The sequence below is a fragment of the Microcaecilia unicolor genome, chromosome 11 (assembly GCF_901765095.1).
Source record: "Microcaecilia unicolor chromosome 11, aMicUni1.1, whole genome shotgun sequence".
Classification (NCBI taxonomy): domain Eukaryota; kingdom Metazoa; phylum Chordata; class Amphibia; order Gymnophiona; family Siphonopidae; genus Microcaecilia; species Microcaecilia unicolor.
Window position 1 is genome coordinate 160,121,994 of NC_044041.1, and position 22,375 is coordinate 160,144,368.

At 45.9% G+C, this 22,375-nt stretch overlaps 1 protein-coding gene across 1 annotated transcript in view; it reads left to right on the plus strand.

The window, feature by feature from the left end:
• The first annotated feature begins 4,028 nt into the window (after positions 1-4,028).
• The window catches only part of LOC115480179 (serine/threonine-protein phosphatase 5), a 165,553-nt gene continuing 147,206 nt past the window's right edge, over positions 4,029-22,375 (plus strand). The window contains exon 1 of the mRNA XM_030218668.1: positions 4,029-4,428. Within this exon, the coding sequence (XP_030074528.1) occupies positions 4,338-4,428 (91 nt within the window). The 5' untranslated portion in view covers positions 4,029-4,337. The remainder of the gene's footprint in view (positions 4,429-22,375) is intronic.

The window sequence follows — 22,375 nt, forward strand, 5'->3', positions numbered from 1 at the left end:
GGTGAAGATTCCATACCTACTGGCCATAGATTGCAACGCATTATCCGTGCCTTTAGACCATTTTTGTTCACCATATTTTTGACCCTCCATACATCAATAACTCGAACAATCAATTTTTATTGTTAGTTTATTTGTAATCTTTTCTTTTGTTCCATATACTTTACCATTGTTATTTGATCACGTCTTCGTAATAATTACCAATCTGTCTTGCACATTATGCAAGCCAGAAGTGGGGATATATTATGCAAATCCCAATTCCTAGTATTAAGAGGGTTGCAGTTGAAGCTCTGATCCCTACCAATCAGGAGATATAAATTCATATATACTGTTGCTATTTATGTAAATTGGCTTTTCATTATTGAACCCTTATGGCTTCGCTTTTGCTTTTGCACTTAATTAGCACTGTTTTCTCCATGTTTACATTGTCTTTCATGTCTCTTGACATCTATATATTATTTTTGCTTATTCAGTTCACGCTGATTATGCCCACCAAGATATAGCAATGTATCATTCAGGCATACAGTTATTTTGCTTATTCCTTTGCCAGCCTCTGACTCTTGATGGACTGAGTATGATGGGGCATGCCTAGAATAAAGACATGGAAAGATCCAAGTTTGTACACCACAAGTACGTCTTCAAGATCTATCCAGGCCCAAATGATGTTAGATCCCCCAAGGTTGTGGCAATAATCTTTACACCTTGCAAACTACTGGATCACAAGTTGTGGGTCCATGTGAAAGATATACGGGTTTACTCAGCCACAGAACCTGAGGTTACCAGCCTAACCATCTCAAGACCAGCCACTTCCTTCAGCAGGCCAGCCTGAAAACCCAGATCTTCGCCCAGATTCTTCAGCGCTTCCACCGCCTCAACCATGATCGATGAAAGAGAATTTAGAACTGATACTTAATTTGAGAATTACTGTTGCTGTTTACGGACATTATAGATTCATATTTTGTTTTATTTTCAGTTTAGCAGTAATCCTGTCTATATATTGAAAAGGTTTTATTTTTATTTTCCTATTATTTCCTTATTGTTCTAATTGTTTTTCTAAGAGTTTCCCCGTTATTTCTGTTTATGTAATTTAAATTGAAGTTGATATTGCTCAGATACAAGGGTAACATCAAACCCTAATACTGGCTATGATATCATAATGAAGGTGTAAACCCTGTTGGTATCAACCAGTTATGCAATTGTTTAACTTTGGTGTAGGCTTACTTAAGCTGCATGTCTTTCTGTAGGTTTGACTAAGCTCCAAGTGGGGTAGCGGATATATAAAATGCTTCCCATACTTCCAGGTCATTATGCATATGTCAAGATACATGCATGACCTTTGTTAATATAAATTTTCCTAGGATTGACCATTTTTGCTGTATAAGGCAACCACATACTTGCTATCCACTTTTTAGTGCTCATGATTGGATGCCAATGATGAGTAATAGTAAGGTCCAGGAATTCCGACCTGTTTAAGGATTCTGAATACCTACAACCTAAAACAGCTTGCAATCTGAGTACTAACCATATATTTGTTGAGCCACCATAACAATGCTTAATCAAAACCACTATTCCTTCCGAGGACCACTGAGATAGATACATTAGATTATCTCTCCATGCGCTATGCAACAGATATAACAGATGTCATAGAAAGACCTGAAAGTGTTTATTAGTATGATCCATCTGAAATTGCTAGTACCCGCATACCTATACTTCATGGGATTTTGTAGATGAACTCATGGATTTGTCCCATTCATAAAACCTCAAGAGAGATGACATCAGGATGAAGCCCAAGGGATTAGGTAATATAAAGGGAATTCCATATGCCCAAATAATATATCACCTGAGAATGAAGTTTCCTATCTTGCACCATACCTTCTAACAATTTGTAAGACCAAAACTCCCCCTCTCGTTTGATAGCTTGCCACCTTCTGGAATAGATGATGACAAGCTTGACGAGCTTTGTGTCACCCCTCTCCAGAGGGGGTGACAAGTGGGGAATGTATAATTATACTACAGCAAGAGGCCCTCACTGGATGCCCACCGGAAGGGTGGAAGGCCAGATTTTAGGACTCAGGCTGTAAAAATACCAGCTAGGTTTAAAAATCTATGACTGGCTGAGCAAGGACTTGCTTTTCCTGCAAGTTAATATGCGTTCTAGTTTAAGATCTATCCACTGGAATAGTGGTGGGCCAAGCTACATAGCTTTGTACAGCTGAAAAGCACTGACTAGGCCTGATAACCTACTAATGGCCTTATAGATGAGTCTTAACAAAATCAGGTACAAATTGAATGTAGCACTTATTAAAATGGAGTTTGTCTTCCTATAAGATGAAACTTAGATCATAAGATGATAAAAAAAAAAAAGAGGAAGTGAAACTGATATGCTAAAAATAAGATGTTCTGGCAGAAGAGAAAACATGTTGACAAAGAGGAAATTGCACAATAACTTGCAATAGCTAGAACGGAAGCACCTGGCCGGATAGGAAAATATGATCTCAGAAATTGTGAAATATTAGGAAAAAATGGGTCCTGCCATTGGCTTGCATTGGGATCTGTGGCTATAAAAGAGATAAGATTTAGACAGAGAGTTGGAGTCCTTCCCCAACACTTCTCGGACGGCAGAGCTCTGTGCAATTAAACCCAGAATCTGTTTGATGTCTGTACTTGATTGAAAACTTGGTAAGATTAAAGCCTTCTTTCTGAAATCTATCTCTGTCTCTATTTTCAAGTACTCTCCACCTGTCATTTATACTACAAACTAAGCCACATGCAAATAATACACACTCTTTGCACTAATTTAAGGACTCATAATATATGTGGGAACACAAATGGCCAAGGATTCATTTAAATCCAGATAGACAGAAAGCTGTGGTCATGGGAATTAGATTGGAACTGAGCCTTCTGATGCCTCCACAACGCCGCAAACAGATTGTGGAGGCACAAACCCTCTGTACACCTCCGTGGGAAAGGGTCTCCCCGGGGCGTAGAGAGGGGTTCAATTAAAACACTTTGGGCGGGTTTTGGGCTGGATTTGGGCTCGATTGGGTGGGAAAAATTTTTTCCACCTGGCAACCCTGCCCCTATCCCCATCCCATATCTTTTTAATAGGTTGGCGGTGGGAGGGCAGGAGCAACACCTCCTCCCTCGGGTGCTGCTTCTTCCAAAATGGCAGTGCTCAATCCCTGCCTGGTGCATTCTGGGATGCACTGTACAGGGCTAAGCATCATATAAGGAGGAGAGGGGTTACTAGGCCATACTAAATTGGTGCAGTGGAGTTCCACTGTACCACCAGGGAATTGTTTCAGAGGGAGCACAAACAGGCAGCCTTTCCAGCTGTTTGCTTGTGCTTTCCTTGTCTCCAACAGCTCTAGAGCAGTTGTAAAATGTAGCTTGGATTTTATGGCTGCTCTGGAGATGTGCATCACCTGGAATGCTCATTACAATACTAACGAGCTGATTGTAATACATTTATATGGGGTTCTCAGTGGCTGCTAACATGTTAAAGCCACGGTAAACCCTCTGTGCAATACTAGTGTTTGCTTTAGACTGGCTATTGAGAAAATTCCATGTATGTGTCCATAGGAGCTGACTCTGTGGGTGCTTGAGCACCCCCAATATTGAGAAATTTCATGGTATGTGTTCAAGGAAGGGTTATTTCCACTGGGATTAGCACCCCCCAATAATTCTGAAAAGTTGGCTCCTATCTATGTGTCCAGGGATGGGTTATTTCCATTGGGCTTAGCACCCCCAATAATTTTGAAAAGTTGTCTCTTATGTTTGAGGACTGAGCATTTTCTGTTTAGATGTTTTTTTTTCCTTTGCAGTAACTAGTAACTTTAATATATTAATTTTACAAAGTAACTTGCACAACAGTGGGTGATAGGCTGAAGACACTCGCTAAACTGGCTTTAATTGCACTGATTTCAATAAGAATAGGGAACTACAATTCCCACATGGCTCTGCGATGTAAGTTCAAAACCAGTATGGCCACGAAGTCTCCCTGGAGCTCAGCACCTCCTCTAGAGCCCGGGTCAACAGTAAGAGTCTACACGGCTATATAATAAACCCGATTTCTCCAGTCCTCGTTTGCCATTAGACATATATAGTTTTTTCAAACATGAAAATAACAGCACTTGGCTGACGCCTGTTGCCCGCCCTCACCCGCTGCCGACGGAAAAAGAAACATGGCCGCCGGAGGAGCTCTGCCCACGCCGGCCCGGCAGCATTGATGTCAGGAGCATTTGCTGAGTTTTACGACAGAGGGATACAGCGTGCCCGACGTAGAGGAAAGCTGGGAGGTTGGTTGCTAGGCACTCGCAAGCTCTATTTTCGGCTGGAAAATGGCGGAGAACGAGCGGGACGAGAGTCATAACCTGGAGGTGCTGGAGAGAGCCGAGGCGCTTAAAAATAAAGCCAACGACTTATTTAAAGGTACTTATGGGGGAATGGGCGAACTAGTATCAGAGAGTGAGACCTCGGAGAGCGGTGACATTGGTGTATAGGAAGAGACTGCGATGATGGAGGGAGTACTGGACTGAATAACAGGCTTTGGGGTGGGGGCATTAGTGATTAAAGGAAGGAAGGAAAATGGTAGTGGGAAACTTAGGCTAAAATATTGATGGGTGGGAGTTACTGCAGGCAGTGAGAGCAGTGGCGGATTGGGGGGGGGGGGTGTTTAGGTTGAATGGAGTATTATTAGAGCAGGGGAACTGGCAAGTGAAGAGGATACTAAGCAACCAGAGTGTTTCGGGCTGCTATATGGGTGGATAGCATTCACTGTGCAAGGATGTTACTGGCAGATGGGATGGCGCCAACATTTGATTGGGGGGTAGGGGAGGAAGATAGTGGATAGATAAGACCGAAGTTATGGGGATGGCACAGCACTAACAGATAAGGGGGTAGGGCTGGATAGCACTATACTCCAATTTGTTACTGGGGTAAGGAAAATATACATGTATGCAACATGTGACTTGCATTGGTTGTACCACAGAAAAGTAGTACATAAGTAATGCCATACTGGGAAAAGACCAAGGGTCCATCGAGCCCAGCATCTTGTCCACGACAGCGGCCAATCCAGGCCAAGGGCACCTGGCAAGCTTCCCAAACGTACAAACATTCTATACATGTTATTCCTGGAATTTTGGATTTTTCCAAGTCCGTTTAGTAGCGGTTTATGGACTTGTCCTTTAGGAAACCATCCAACCCCTTTTTAAACTCTGCTAAGCTAACCGCCTTCACCACATTTTCCGGCAATGAATTCCAGAGTTTAATTACACTTTGGGTGAAGAAACATTTTCTCCGATTTGTTTTAAATTTACTACACTGTAGTTTAATCGCATGCCCCCTAGTCCTAGTATTTTTGGAAAGCGTGAACAGACGCTTCACATCCACCTGTTCCACTCCACTCATTATTTTATATACCTCTATCATGTCTCCCCTCAGCCGTCTCTTCTCCAAGCTGAATAGCCCTAGCCTCCTTAGTCTTTCTTCATAGGGAAGTCGTCCCATCCCCCGCTATCATTTTAGTCGCCCTTCGCTGCACCTTTTCCAATTCTACTTTATCTTTCTTGAGATGCGGCGACCAGAATTGAACACAATACTCGAGGTGCGGTCGCACCATGGAGCGATACAACGGCATTATAACATCCTCACACCTGTTTTCCATACCTTTCCTAATAATACCCAACATTCTATTCGCTTTCCTAGCCGCAGCAGCACACTGAGCAGAAGGTTTCAGTGTGTTATCGACGACGACACCCAGATCCCTTTCTTGGTGCGTAACTCCTAACGTGGAACCTTGCATGACGTAGCTATAATTCGGGTTCTTTTTTCCGCACATGCATCACCTTGCACTTGCTCACATTAAACGTCATCTGCCATTTAGCCGCCCAGTCTCGTAAGGTCCTCTTGTAATTTTTCACAATCCTGTCGCGAGTTAATAACTTTGTGTCATCAGCAAATTTAATTACCTCGCTAGTTACTCCCATCTCTAAATCATTTATAAATATATTAAAAAGCAGCGGTCCTAGCACAGACCCCTGAGGAACCCCACTAACTACCCTTCTCCATTGTGAATACTGCCCATTTAACCCCACTCTCTGTTTCCTATCCTTCAACCATTTTTAATCCACAATAGAACATTTCCTCCTATCCCATGACCCTCCAATTTCCTCTGCATTACCTTTATCCCTTATAAGCAGGTGGGATTCCACTGGTGAGGGTAGAACAGCATTGATGAATCAGGTATGCTGGTATGGAGGAAAAGAAATTGGTGGATCCTGAAATATTGGATGACAGGAGGCAGCTACTTTTACCCACAATGATTCTCGTATCATTTTCCTCCTTAGCTTTTAATGGATAAACTTCATTTTTATTCATCATAACTCTTTGCAGTCATGAGTATCTTTAGAGTCTTTAACAAGTACCATGCTACTAGACTTGCTCCTTTGTAAGAAAGCAAAGTCCTAACATTGCTTCTCAATGACATGTGAACTCTTGGGGTTGCCTGAAGTTTGTAGAAGTCTTGGTGAATAACAAGTATTCTGGGAGAGATTTGTTTCCAGTATTTGGTCAGTTCATTAAAATTTTTAATTGGAACATCAATGACATCCTCGAGGTTAAATGTATAATTAGGGATTCAAGTTTGGTGAAAATCTAGTTGATGAAAACAGATTGCCATATGTAGTTTAGGAAAGATTCTGTCCCCCCAATCCTGCCCCCAATAGAGCATGACTGATTGAAGTTCTAGGTCTTTTTTTTTGTTTGTTACATTTGTACCCCGCGCTTTCCCACTCATGGCAGGCTCAATGCGGCTTACATGGGGCAATGGAGGGTTAAGTGACTTGCCCAGAGTCACAAGGAGCTGCCTGTGCCTGAAGTGGGAATCAAACTCAGTTCCTCAGTTCCCCAGGACCAAAGTCCACCACCCTAACCACTAGGCCACTCCTCCACTCTCTCTGGCACCATAAAAAGGCTTGCTTGAATAGTGTGTAGGCAGTGGAATTTGCTGTACTGTTAGCTTTTCTTTTACTTTTTGCAATTGAGTGGACTTGGGCAACATTTCATATGGACTTTTTTTTTTTTTTAATAACAGCTGGAGACAGACATTATAGAATGGACACTAAGGAGTAAGCTAGGGATCAGCGCATTGGACTGTGAGCTAGGAGATGTCCGGTCATAAATAGAAGACTGTTGTCTGCCATTGACAGTCTGTGTGGCCTTGAAATGTGTCACTTTGAGGCAGATTTTTACAGCCGCTCACCAGGGTAAAATGGCTTACTTGAAACTTGTCTGGTTAACAGCCTGGCTAAAAATATTATCAGACTTCCATAGTACTTGTAATAACCAGGATAAGCGGTGTCCTCATAGTTGTGTTTAGGTTAGAGCAAAACACAGTACGTACGTTTGCTTTTTAAATATACTCACTACTATTTTGCCACCCACATAAATAGGTTCAAAGTATCTGGTGGCTTTTAACTCATGTCCTTAGTGGCTGCTAATGTTCAAAGAGGAAAAAAGATATGTGGACTAAAAATGATTTTATATATTTCAAAACCATACAGGCTATTCAAAATGCTTAATTTCCATTTTCCTCAGTTCTTGGAACTGGATGTTGGATTAAGTAGGGTACTTGTGAAAACCAGAGGCAGCAATGCCTGGAAAGGCCTATAAATGGAGCTGGTAGAGACCAGTTTTGAAATGGAATTCATTTATGCCCGATACCTGATAGGAACAGGGTTCAGAAGCTGGCCAAAAAGCATGGGATAGAGAGAGTTATGCTTACACTACCAATCCTGATATAAAATCAGAGAGGAGGACAGCTAGGCAGACTGGGAGGGCTGATTCCTTTTTTAATCGGAGGAGAGTAGCGTAGAGGTTAGTGCAGTGGACTTTGAGCCAGGGGAACTGAGTTTGATTCCCACTGCAGCTCCTTGTGACTCTGGGCAAGTCACTTAACCCTCCATTGCCCCTGGTACAAAATAAGTACCTGAATTTATGTAAACCGCTTTGAATATAGTTGCAAAAACCTCAGAAAGGCGGTATATCAAGTCCCATTTCCCTATCGACTATTAACTACAATTACAGCTGAGGGATAAACTCTGTAGAAAAGATTTTGAATATTTACATAAATGTGAGTTATTTTGGATGTTTTAATGTAAAAGTATGCTGGAAGATGACTTGGGGTATGCATATCTGCTTTGTGTCTGAATAATTCATATTGCTCTTTGAAAGGGAATTTTAGGTCTTTGTGGACAAAAGGGGAAGAAGAAATCTCTCGAGTGGGAAGACAAGACAGGCAGGATTGGGGAAAAAGTGAAAGATTGTGGATGGAGAAAAGAATATAAAGAAATATTGGGATGGAGAAGGGAGATTCTAGAATCATGGGAGCAATCTAGAGAGAGGAAAGGGAGATATTCCTCTCCATATTTTACCCCTGATGTTTCTCGTATAGCTGCTCCTCTTTCTCCTCCTTGCCACTCTAGTCCTTTTCTCTACCTATAGTCCTCTGTTCTTTCCTGTGTCCAACCCAGGTGCCCATCTATACAAAGCTATCTATCCTCCACCAACTTCTCTTCATGTTCACCCTGATTCCCTGGTGCTGTTTTTAAACATACACACTCACCATGCCTGTCTTGAATATCTTCCCATCTTATCACTCTCGTTCTTTCATGTACCCCTCCCTCATTGTGGGGCCGATGTAGAAAGCTATCATGGACTGCAGTGCACAGTTAACCAGTTTACCTACTTGTTAATAACTGCTATATGTAAAAAGGGTTTCTGCACTAAAGTATACTCATGTGGTAGAGAACCACACAGCATATTAAAATGTATAATAAAGAGCCTATTATTTACCTCACAGCTATATACAGCTGTGCGCTGTTGTCTACTGCAGGGGCACAGTGCCAGAAACTGACCGTTTGAGGTGGCATAGCGGGGCAAATGCAGATTCTAGGGATTCAAATCCCTCCCATCCAACCCGTCCCCTTGCCCCACCAGAAATTCAGATAAACTTCCTGGGGGCTGTGCTCAAAGGTTTGCATTAGAGTGAAATTGTACCATGAACCTAGTGCAGGAAAATTGCCATGGCATGCAGATTAATACTGCGTTAAAATCACTGCAGTAATTTGCTGTTCAGAACTCAGCAATAAGTTTCCTGTCTGTGCCTGAGTGCTGATTGGCTCAGGCAATGACAGGAAAGTTGACAGTAACAAAAAAAAGGCATGTTGCAGCAACCAGCAACCTTTTCCCGACCTTCAGCATAATCCTGGTGTTCTAATGGACCCCCACCCCTTGCATCAACCTGCCTCCTACCCCCTCCTCAATTTTCAAACTAGCCTAGTGGTCCAGTGGAACCCCCTCTCTGGCCAGGCCCAGCCTAGACCCCACCTCCCCCAAAGTCACAGAGTACCCCTGGTGGCCTAGTGGCGGCCTATCCCCCCCCCCATACCTGTTGTCTGTAGGAAGCAGAAGCAATGCCCAATCGCTCCTGCTTCTCCAAGTTGCCATCTTAAAGATGGCTCCTGCTTCCTATGTACATTGGGTATGGGGGCTGGGCCTCTGCTAGGCTTCCAAGGGTACCTTGTGACTTGGGAGGGAGGGTCTGGGACAGGTCCCACTGGACTAACAGGCTATTTTGAGACTGGAAGGGGGGGGGGTCGGGGGGCCACCATGGCTTATTTTACATTTTTGGGGGAAGGGGCATGCTGATGGTCAGGTTGGAGGGAGAGAAGGGCTGCTATTAGACTCCTATAATGCTGCCCTGGACTTGGCGGCAAGTTGCTTGGGAAAATTAAAATTTTTTTTTAATTTAAGTATTGTTTTGGAGTAAATAATGACAGCATTTAAATAGTGCCTGTGCTCAAACCATTAGAGCACTGAACACACAATAATGTTTGTGCTAACCCGGCGCTAACCCCATTTTAGAACTGGTGTTAGTTTTGAGCATCAGTCTCTGTGCCTAGTGGCATTCCTCCTTTCCCCCCACTTATCCCCCCACCGCATCTGACATAAAACAAACCCCTCCCTGGTATTTAGTGGCCTGTGAGCATTATTCCTGCTTCCTTCAGATACAGGGGTCTGGGGTGCCTCGGGGAGGGGGGAGAGGTGCCACTAGTGGGGTTTTTTTTTTTTGTTTTAATAGTTGTGAGTGGTTGAGAGGGAAGATTGCCACTAGACACTTTTTTTTTTTATTCGGGAGGGGGATAGAGGGAGGGAGTGCTGATAGACACCAGGAAAGTGTTAGTGGGGGTTGGGCTAGGGGCTGGGAGGGAGCGAGGGGTCGGGGCTGATGTAAACCACTGGTAACTTCTTTAAACATCACCCTTCCTGTCACTGCCTTAGCTAGTCACTGTACTGACAGAAAGAATGACGTCTTGTAATGAGTTGCAGATTAGTGCCATATTTTTAATGTTGCAGTAATTTGCATGCTCATTGCTTATAGCCTGCTGCAGTATTTTTGGGTCGGTAATTTTGTAGTACATCTGATGCACTACCTTGGCCCCTCTGTAGCTGCTGTTTTGTATAACACTTTCCAGCTCCACTATTCCCTGTTTCACACAATTCACCCATCCTCTCTGTTTGGGCACCCCCTCCCCCAACTCGTAGTTGGCCCCTTTTACACATACTCCCAACTTTTGTTTTATTCAGCCATCTTCGTATCCCCCTTCCTGTGCTGATAGGGCAGCAGTGAGTGGAGCTGAGTTCTTCTGTGCCTCCTGGGGCTGGAATCTGTTAGGACGTGCGAGAGAGAGTTGGAGCACACCACCATTCAACTGCTGCCTGCCCTGTTCTTCAGTGGAAAGGAATGGATTTTGCTGTAGCTTCTGTAGCTGGAGAAGAGACCACTGGCCCTGCCTATTATGCTTAGATTGTATTAAGATTTTTGATTTGTTGTTTTTTTTATTAATTGAAATTTTATTGTAATGTTGAATATGCTAAATGTGCCAAACAGCAAAGTATATCAAGCTCAGATATTGAGTTAATAACATGCCTGGATAGGGATTCCCTTGCATGGACTGGCCCTCCTGTATCTGTGATTAATAGTAGCCTTTCATCTGCTTTTGTCTCCTCTGATCTGAAGGCTGTTGCTCGTCCAGTACTAAAAAAGGCTAAATTGGACCTTGTATCCCTGGCAAATCAGTCTGATTTCCAATCTCCTGTATTTTGCCAAGATTTTTTGAAAATGTGTTTTTTATTCAACTCCTGTAGCATGTGGTGTCTTCTCATTTTCTGCATCCACACCAGTCTGGCTTTAGGCCAGGACATAGTACTGAAACCATAATAACATCACTCCCTAGTGATTTCCATTTTGCATTCGAAACTAGACAAATATCCTTAATTTTTTTCTTTAGGTCTTTTTGTTGCCTTCAGTCTTATTGATCATGACATCCTCTTAGCTAAACTCGCTGACATTGACATGATCGTTGGCATTGACATTGACTGATGACTGATGTTAGCATTATCTGGAAATTGGAACGACGAGTGAGGTGATTAAATTTGCAGATGACACTTTGTTGTTAAAACACAGATTGTGAAAAAATTGCAGGAAGACCTTAGGAAACTGGAAGACTGGGCATCCAAATGGTAGATGAAATTTAATGTGGACAAATACAAAGTGATGCACATTGGTAAGAATAATCCAAATCGGTGTAATCTGAAGATCACTTGATGCTACCGACTTAGCAGGACTCCCCAGGGATTTGATCCGTGTCTCTCTCTCACCATCTGCATTAATTCTCGGTACACTGCCAGCCCTCTTGGGAGAATTTTAACCCTGTTGACAGCCTTCATTCATCAGTGTACTTCAGAGAGAGTTGCTGGTGGGATATGCCAAACAACGGCATAAAATCTTGCAGAGGAAGGCTACATAATAGAACGTCCAGGATGACAACAGCAGGCAGTGCTCCTGTGATTACACTGGATGAGGCTGCTGTTCTTGAACTTACAAAACATCTTACTGTGGTCTTGGAAGGCAAGCTTTCAGAAATCCACCTGGCCATTCAGGAAATTAAGGATGGGATTGAGTTGTTTGTGATATGATGTGTATTGGGGACCCTGAGTTTTTGATTGGTGGGCAACAGTCACCACCTAGCTGGGGGCCTTTCTGGCAGCATTAGACTTTTATTGGGATCATGGTTAAGCTCACCACTGTTACCTTAATATTGCTGGTTTTAACTCGCCTGTGAAGAGAACTAAGGTCCTTGCTCTGCTCCACAAGCCAGGGACTGATACAGGTTTTTTTTTTTTTTTTTTTTTGCAAGAAGCACATCTAACTGTATTAGAACATAAAAAACTTAATCATGGGTGGGAGAGGTATTCTGTTCTGCTTCCAGTGGGTTGCTACGTGGCTCTGCCATTCTACTCCATAAGCAGTTACTATTCCATTACGTTCATTCCCACTATTCCAGGACAAGTGGGTAGTTATGTCCATCGACCAGCAGGTGGAGATAGAAAATACAGAACTGAGCACCACTACATAGCTCACTGCTAGTAGCTCAGCTCCTCAGTATCTTTTATCTCCAGCAGGTGAATAGACAGACTTCCTCTGGTTCTGAGGCCTTGCTCCTGGTCCACTTGGTCAACTGGTTCCCAGTTTAGCAGACATACCTGGTGGTGCTTGGTCCCTGTCGTGCCTTCCCCCTGGGGTGTCCTGCGCCTTTTCCCTGTTTATCCTCTGTGTGAGAGCCTGCTTAGCAACCAGTCTACTCAGAAGATGAGGAGTCGCAGGCAACACAGTGAGTCTGGCAGGCTGGTGCTGCTGCCATGCCCTGCTGTGGTTGGGGGGTGGTGACTGTGTCCCCAGTTAGCGTGGACCCAGATGTGGTAAGTTCTTTCTGCTGTGCTTCAGGCCTCGGACGTCGATGGGAGCACTGCGTGTCGGTGGTACAAAAAAAAAGATCAGTGGAGTGAGAACCAGGGAAGCCTGGTTCAAATCTCACTACTGCTCCTTGAGGTCTTTGGCAGATACAAACACTGTGATTCCTCCAAAGACAGAAAGCTGCTTAATCTACCTGAATGTACAAGAAAAAAGACATGTTTTTTGCTTATTTGTGCTGTGTTCCTGTTTAAAAAAAAAAAAAAAGTGGGTGTGTAGCGCTTTGCACCACGTTTTCCCGCGCAGCGGTGGTCTCTGGCCATGGCAGCCCCCGCTTAGTTTGCGACCTGCTGCCCATCTTGCAGTGGGCGGTGTTCTTCCTTGAGCCGCTGCACGGTGTGCAGTTTGGTTCCCGAGTGGAGGAGCTGATTCGGTGCTCGCACATACAAGGTGCGCTCGGTCACAGCAGCGCGTTTTGGCTCCGGTCCTCGGTGCAGGGTCTCGGCGCTTTGCCTCAGAAGAAGGTGGTAATGGTGGCCAAATTTTTTTTTTCAACAGAAGTGAAGCCGCTGCGCAGGCAGCTATGTAGGTGGGGGTCCCTTCGGGGGGGGCCCTGGGATAGGGCCAGCCCTTTGTCTGGTCCACCAGGCCTTGGGCTGGTGCTAGGAGCCTTCAGCAGGCCTAGCAGCTCCGGGGAGAGAGAGAGGAGATGGGGCTGTCCCTGCCTGTTCCCAGGGGATCGCGACTGCTGCCCCGTGGAGACAGTCTCAGATATTGCTGCAGTTGGGCTGGTAGGAGGCGGCCCCCTGATTTCAGAGGCACTTGTAGCGCTCCCTTGGGGAGTTTCCAGAAGGTAGTCAGGCAGCTAGCCTTTTAAAGGGCCTCAGGGGCCTGTCTGGGGTGTTCACCCATTCACCTGGACATTTGGGTCCTGCTTGCCGCAGTGTGGAGTGCGTGTGACACAGGCCTACAGGGTGGGAGGACCGTGGCCCATACTTTCTCTGGTGCTAGAAGGAGGAGATGTTCCCTTCCTAAGTTGGACTTGGTGTCTGCAGTCACCTAGAGTACTTCCCTCCTGGTGGTTGGCGGCCTTGCCTTGAGGGATCTGATAGGTAGCCGAAACGGGCTTTGCAGTGCACTTTGAGGTGACTGCTTTGGAGCTGCAGCCTTCTATTTGTAGCCCTTTGGTGGCACAGGCCTGTTTGCAGTGGTATCAGCAGTCCCTTTTCCCGGGGCAGTCCCCGGGCTGCCTGAATGGAGGCGGGCTTAGCCTGTCTGATGGCCACAGTGTATGTCATTCTTAGTGTTTCAGCCACAGGCATGTCATTGACGCTTTCCGAGAGGCATCATTTCTGGCTGCGGGTGTGGGTCGTCCAAGGCCTGCGTTGTCAGGTTACCCTTTTGAGGCACATTTCTCTTTGGGAATGACCTCCGCAATTTGGTTCAGCAGCTGGGTGAACAGCGTCTTCCAGAAGACATTCCTTGTTGCTCTGCTTGCCTTGCAGGCTCAGCAGGTGCCTTGTTTCATGACAGCCTCATATGTAGGTCTGGTCATCAGACCTTTGGCCAGAGGGCTCGGTTTCGGGCCCGGCAATCTTCCTTCCGGGGTACGGAGAGCCGGCAGGGCACTCAGAGTAGCTGCTGTTTCCCGGAAATCCCAATGTAGTCAGGCCGGCTGGTCCATCCGTGCCTATAGGGGGCCGCTTCAAGCCTTTCGGGATGTGTGGTTTACCTTTTCCTCAGCTCTGGTGCTGGTTATTCTGGGTGATGGCTTCCAGTTTGAGTTCTCCCCTCCCGGTATCTCCTTACAGTCTCCTTGCCAGGGGGCCTCTGGCAGCTCAGAGCAGAAGCTCAGTTGAGGGGCTGCTGGCCCTTCAGGCCATTGTTCCCGTCCCTCCCGCCGAGCGCGGTCTGGTCAGTTCTCCTCCTATTTTGGAGTTCCCAGGAAGACTGGAGCAGTGCAACCCAATCTGGATCTCAAGAGGTTCACCGGTGTCCCTTTTTGGATGGTGATCCTGAGGTCTGTGCTCCCATCCGTTCAGAGTTTGAGTTCTCTCTGCCCTTGAGACCAGGGAGGTGTAATTACCTTCCCCTCTGCGGGCTGCTTCTGTTGTTCTTTTCCAGTTCCGGTCCCAGCCATTTGGTCTCCTCATGGGCCCAGGGACCTTTTCGTAGGTCGTCCGGGCCTCCTCTTGCCAAGCCTGTGTGGAGGCCCCTTCAACAATGATTCGCCTCCTGTTTTGTTTTTTCTTTTCTGGTTTGGGTGTTCAATTTCAGTGGGGGCAGCTGGTGCCAGTGCACCAACTTGGAGCATCTAGGTGTTCTTTTTGGTTCCCTGTGAGCTTGAGTGTTTCTCACAGAGGGACGGTGCTTTAAGTTAGCGTACCGGATTTTTTGCTTCTGCCTCGTTCCCAGCTTTCAGCCTGGGATTTCGTGCAGGTCCTCTGTTCTGTGACAGCGGCCCTGAAAGTCGTACCTTACTCTCTGATGCGGCCAATTTATAGGACCCTGTTCAGCCACTGGTCTCTGGTTTCAGAGGGTTACAGCTTCCGGCTTCTTTGCCCCTGGCGGTCAGACAGAGCTGAGGTGGTTGCAGCTTCCCCAGTCGACCCTAGGGAGGCCCTCCCCGCTCCTGCCTTGGGAAGTGGGGTCTATGGATGACAGTTTCTTGGGCTGGGGGGGCCTTTTGCAGGGGTCCCCTGGCACAAGGCTCCTGGTCTCCAGTAGAGGCGCATTGGCCCTCTATCCTCTGGAGCTGTGAGTGGTGCGCTAAGCTCGGGAGGCTTTTTGTCATGCTGTTGGGAATGTTTTGGTTTTGGGCCTTTTCAGACATTGCTATGGCACTGGCCTCTTCTACTAGCTAGGAGGGAACTCCTAGCAGTCTGCTGGTTAATGACCAGGGCAGAGAGACACCTGTTGTGCCTTTTGGCTGTTTTTGGGGGGGGGGGTCCCTCACGTGGGGACCGACTTTCTATGCAGGCACACTCTGATTTCCAGCGAGTAGGAGCTGTCAGTTGAGCCGTTAGAATTGGTAATGTGTTGATGGGGCTTAGTTCTTTTGGCCTATTCCTATGTCACGGTTCCTTGGTTCTTCAGCCATCTCAGGGAAGAGGACTCTGGGTCTGAGCGAGGGACTCCCGTACGCCTTCCCCCGTGCTGAAGTTAGACTGGGAGTGGGGGAGAGTGGCAGGCCTTTGGGATATAGTACTCCTATTCTCCAGCCTGGACACTGCTCCAGTGCTATGAAGATCTCGTGAAGCTCCTAGTTGGGGAGCTACTGCGATTCCTTCAGGTTCGAGGTTCTTCTGTCAGGGCCTGGTGGACATGGAGGATTCTTCTCCCTTTGGTCTTATGGCTTGGCCTTTGAGAGGGCTCAGCTGAGGAAGAAGGATTATTGGATTCAGTCGTGGCTTCCCTGCTGCAAGCTGGGAAGCGCTTTTCTTCCTTGGCGCCTGCCAGTACTTTGCTTCCTCCCTGGGCCATTCCTGGCATTTTTGTTGGAGGGAGTATCAAGGGCTAGCGCTGGGTTCCAGTCGCAGCCCTGGCTTGCTTTCAGGGTTGTTGGCAGACCTCTTCTTTAGCGGCTCTTCCGGTTATGATTCGTTTTCAGGGAGGTGTGGGTTGCTTACGTTGCCCTTTGCGTCCCTTTTCCGAATGGGATTTTATGCTGGTCCTTTGGGTGCTGCAGTACTCTCCATTTGTGCCCCATCGCCAGGTGAATCCTGATAGTTCTCACATAGAGCTCGGTGCTATTGGGGCGCTTCCGTTGGCCAGTTGCTTCTTGCAACTTCAGGCTTCTTCTTAATAGGACCCTTTCTCCGTTTTTCTTTTGCAGGCGGGGGTCTCGTTTCGGGCAGTACCGCCCTTCTTTTCTGAGTGCTTGTTGGTTTCTTTTTATTTAGTCAGCTATATGCCTCTTGCAGGCTTCTGGACTTTCACAGGGCTCTCTTCTGTTTTTTTTTTTGAGGTTTCCAGTGTCTTCTGCGTTTCGTATAGACCTTTTGTGCAGTTTGGTAAACAGCAGTTGGGTCTCATGGCATCCAAGGCTTCCTTTGCCCTGTGGGTGAAGGTGGTCGTGGTCTCAGCCTGTATTCTGGGAGGCTATTCTCCTCCTTGGGTTGGAAGGCACACTCTCCTGGGTGTGTGATTACGTCTTGGGCAGAGGCTTTGTTGTATTCTCTGATGGATATTTGTAGAGCAGAGGTGTGGGCTTCTATGCTTGTCTTTAGTAAGCATTATAGTATAGCGGGGGCCACGCAGGCAGTGGCTGCATTTGAGGCGTTGGTTCTGCGTGTGGCAGGTTCGGCTTCCCACCCTCGTGGGGATAGCTTTTGAACATCCCACTCGTCCTGGAATAGTGGGAATGAACGTAATGGAAGGAGAAATTAGGATTTACCTGATAATTTTCTTTCCATTAGTTCTTCACACTTCCAGGAGCCCTCCCGTGGTTTGATGCCCTCATTGGTGGCTCTATGCACTGTCTTTGTATCCTGTTTTCCAGGGGCCTTGTCTTTGGATGTTTTGGGGGCTGGATGTGTTGGTTACTGACCAGTCTCCTGATTGGGTGTTCTTTCTTCCTTGAGGACTGATACTGAGGAGCTGAGCTGCTAGCAGTGAGGTATGTAGTGGTGCTCAGTTCTGTATTTTCTATCTCCACCTGCTAGATTCAATTTGTTTATTAATTTTTCATTTAACAAGAATACCCTTGTTTTGAAATACAGCCATAACACATTATTTGAGAAACAATAACAACATTTCAAAATCAAATCATCAAAGAAAGTAATAACATAGTTCTTAAACATAAAACTTTCTTTTTTAATCATGATTCATTAAGCTTTCTTAGACCCCATTATAATGAAAAGGGCGATCAGAGTTAGGGAAGAATTATTACAAATCTTTAATCAAAAGTAATTAAGGCGGCATATATTCCCCCATAATATTTCTAACTACTACAGTTGTTTAGAATCAAGAAATGATTTTAGACTATCTGGTGAATAAAAGTTGTATTTAATCTGGCCCAACCTAACAAGACATTTACAGGGATAGGCAAGAAAAAACATCCCTCCTATCTCAAGCGTTCTTTTTTTTTTTAATGCCAAGAAGGCTTTCCTTCTCTGTTGGGTCGATTTTGTAACGTCAGGAAAAATCTGTACCTTTACTCCACCAAAACAGGTTTGTAAATTCCTAAAATACATTTTCATGATATTATTCAAATCCTGTTCAAAAATTAAGGAAACAATCAAAGTTGACCTTTGCGTAGTCTCATCTACAGTTTGTTCCAATATAGCTGATATATCATCAAGATCTAAATTAGTGTGTGATACATCTTGTTTTTTTTCCAGTTCTCCCTTAGAAGCTGAAATATAATATAATTTGTTTACAGGGGGTATTGCATCTAGAGGAATTTTCAAAACTTCATTGAGGTATTTTTTGAATAAATCATGTGGATTAATGCCAGGGAGTTGAGGAAAGTTCAATAGTCGCAAATTAAGTCTTCTATTAAAATTTTCAATTTGTTCCACTTTTCTTCGGATCTCAAGATTATCTTTTATCACTCCACTTTTAAATTCTTGAATAGAGTCAACTTTCTGCTGAAGAGCAGTTACTTTCTCAGCTATTTCCCCTTTAATCAGGTCTATCTTTGAGTTCAAATCTTGAAATTTTTTATCAAAAGTGCTGACTTCTCCTGAGGTCTGTTGTAACGTCACATCCATTTTATTCAGCATTGTCCATATCATAGCTAGATTTACCTCCTGTGTTCGTCCTGAGGCTCCTGCCTTTGCTCCCGGCGTCTGCTCTAACGTCTCCAGACCCTCACTGGGAACCTTGCCCGCAACACTTCCGGTAGGGCAGCGCTCCTCATCAGGCTTCGCTACTGACGCCGGGCACGGAGGTTTCGTAGTTAACGGTGGAGAGAGAGATATTTCCTCTCCCAGCAGGGTCTCCGCTTCCCCAGAGATCCCCGCTATGGGATCCATACCTCCAATAGATTGGGAGACTGGCGCGAAGAAACGTTCGAGGCCTGCTTGGGTCATCGAGGGAGTCGAGGTAGGTGGGGGAACTATCCGCGTCACCCCCTTTCTTTTAGTATGCGGCATTTTATCGCTGTAAAATTAATATTTCCAAGTCAGGATTCAGAGCGTCTCTTCACACAACTTGTTACGCCGCCATCTTGGATCGCCCCTCCCCGGCTGCCTCTATCTCCACCTGCTGGTCGATGGACATAACTACCCACTTGTCCTGGAATAGTGTGAAGAACTAATGGAAAGAAAATTATCAGGTAAGTCCTAATTTCTCCTTTCACATGCATAAAACTGATGGATAAAGAGGGCAGATTTGTTGTTGTATTGGGTGATCTCTGCGGGCAGAAGCTGCTATTGTGGTCAGTGTATGTGCCTAACATTCACAGTCACAAGTTTTTTTTTCAACTCTGGTAACCCATGTGGCTGCCTATCCAGATTATCACTTACTGATTGGAGGGGATTTTAATATTACTGTGAATCAGTTGTTAGACTGTAAGCTACCTAAATCTGTGGGGGGGAGACCACAAAATTAACGGTGTAAATTTCCTCATACAGTAACTTGGAACTGTGGCTGTGTGGTGCACCCTACATCCAGTTGAATTTGACTTCACCTATTATTCTCATGCACATAATGTATATGCTTGTCTGGACTATTTGTTGTTCTCTTAACAGACACTTCCACATGTTGACAAACTGCGTATTGATGTACCTACTGTGTGGGATCATGCCCTGGTGATTGCCATTTTAAACTTTTTAAATAAGGACACTGATTGTTTGGAGACTTTCCCCTCACCTCACTGGAACAAGTGGCAGGAATATGTAGCCATTCTTTCCCCTGCTGAAGTTGGCCCTGTGGTATATTGGGAGGCCTTATCATGTCTTACTAAGCTCGCATTAAACAGCTCCAGGAAAGTAGGTTAGTTTCTTTGAGCTGAGAAGAACGCATGTAACTAAACTGGATTCCTCTACTAAACAACAACTAGAAAAGGTTAGGAAGGAAATAGATGAGTTGTTGACTCAGTGAGCTGAGCGGCAGCTTTATTTTCAGTGTTAGTCTGTATAATTGGGGGCAGGAAGACAAACAAGCTACTTGCTAACTTGATCCGCCCCGCTAGGAAAAAAACAGATGATTACATACATTAAGGATGAGCAGGGAAGGTGCCTTATTGATATTGATCATATTTCCCAGCAATTTAAGTTTTATGAGCAACTATATAAGGAGGGGCCTATAGATGAGGATGCCCGAGATTCCTTTTTTTCTAAAATGCAGCTTCCCCAGTTTAGTGATGAACAGGTTCAGGAGCTTAATAAACCTATAGATACAATGAAACTCCAGTCTGCTATCAAGCGCCTTAAGCTGACCAAGGCACCAGGACCCCGATGGTTTGGGCCCAGAATATTAAAAATTTTTTGAATGATTTGGTGGTTATCTCCTTGCAATCTGTGTGTAACGGTATGTTAGAGTCAACGCTTTGCCCAGTTGAATTTGGCATATGTGATCCTTCTCCCCAAACTAGGAAAAGACTTGGAGCAACCTGGTTCTTGGCGCTCCATATCTTTACTTAACCAGGTTGTTAAAATTTTGGCAACAGTGTTAGCTACCAGATTGAACAGCTATCTTCCCCTGGTTATCCATAAAGATCAGGTGGGTTTTGTTCCTGGTTGCTGTGAATTTATGTACAGTTATGATCTTGCATGATGATAAGGGGAAATCAAACCAGGCAGTTATTGCTAGCTTACATAAGTAATGGCACACTGGGAAAAGACCAAGGGTCCATCGAGCCCAGCATCCTATCCACGACAGCGGCCAATCCAGGCCAAGGGCACCTGGCAACCCAACGTACAAACATTCTATACATGTTATTCCTGGAATTGTGAATTGTTCCCAAGTTCATTTAGTAGCGGTTTATGGACTTGGCCTTTAGGAAACCGTCTAACCCCTTTTTAAACTCTGCCAAGCTAACCACGTTCTCCGGCAACGAATTCCAGAGTTTAATTACGCGTTGCTATTTCTGAGGCTTTTCCTGACTGTGCAGCGTGACCGGAGCTCGTGGACTCGGTCCTTTGAGGTAAGAGTGGTACTCAGCTCCTCTGGGGAGGGCCCGTGGATGGCGTTCCGATTGGGGTGATTTTGGCGCGAAGCCGCCATTTTGAATTTTATTCTGCCGTTTTTTGGCAATGGCTGCTGAGGGAGTTAAGCGCTGTTCCCGTTCTGGCAAGCGCAGATCAGCAGCGGGGCTCTGTAAAACGTGCTGTTTAGACAGTAGAGCCAGTATGAGCATGGCGAGTGATGATTCTTCCCGCTCAATGGAGCTGGCATCGGGCGCTATCTTGGAAGCGCCGCATGGCTCGACGCCCGCGGTTGTGGAGTAGTCTGAGAGCAGAGGGGCGCCTCGGGCCGAGGCTACCAAAGGAGCTCCGTTCCCCTTGGCTCCTAATTCGGAGACGGGAGGTCAGGATGAGTTTTTTTTCTCCCCCGAGTTTTGTTCTTATTTTACATAAAGCCTTCATGCTGAAAAGAGCTCTACCGCAGGTGTCTGACACTGCATTGCTACCTGGTTCCCCTCCGACTGATGATGACCCGGGACTGATGCCAGATGTGGATGCCCCTGAGCGTTGGATGCACGCTAAGCATAGATGGGTAAATTCCCCGTCGGAGAGTGTCGCTCCCCCCTTCCCCCCTGTGGTTGGGCTGTGGGGACTCTGAGGGATCTGGCAGGCCTTCGTGGTCTGAAGAGCCAGAGGAAGGAGCCAGTTTGTCACTGGATCTGGATTATCCCACTGCGGTTCGGATTTTCCACTGCGATGAGCTGCCAGCACTTATCTCTGATGCCTTATAGGCCCTCTCTATTGATGACCCTGTTCAAGGCGAGGCCTCCTCGGGCAATCCGAGGATGGCGATTACTAAGAAGCCTGCTCGTGCCTTTCCTTTGCATGACTCCATCCAAGAGCTTATTTTTGCTGAATGGGCTGACCCCGAAGGCCCTTGAAAGTGGCCAGGGCGATGGGGCATCTTTACCCTTTGAGTGAGGAGCACTTGGCCCGTTTTGGGATGCCTAAAGTGGATGCCTTAGTCACGGCGGTGACAAAAAAGACCATCCTCCAGTAGAGGGAGGGGTCGCCCTGAAGGACATTCAGGACCGACGGCTGGAATCGGCGCTAAAACGGTCCTTTGAGATTTCGGGCCTAGCCTTTAAGGGCATCTGTTTGCAGTTCCTGTGCTGCTCGAGCCTGCCTCTCTTGGTTACAACAGGCAGTGGAACAGCCGTGGATGGTGCGGAGACCCTCGCTGAGGTTGCACCGTGCATGGAGTTGGCCTTGTCATTTTTACCTGATGCCCTTTATGATCTGGTTAGAGCTTCAGCTAAACAGATGTCTGTGGCGGTGTCCGCCCGCCGCCTTCTATTGCTACGGCATTGGGCGGCTGACATGGCCTCTAAGCAAAGGCTGGTGAAGTTGCCCTTTTGGGACCTTCTGTTATTTGGAGAGGAGTTGGAGAAGATTGTTAAAGACCTGGGGGATGCTAAACCCCAGCGGTTAC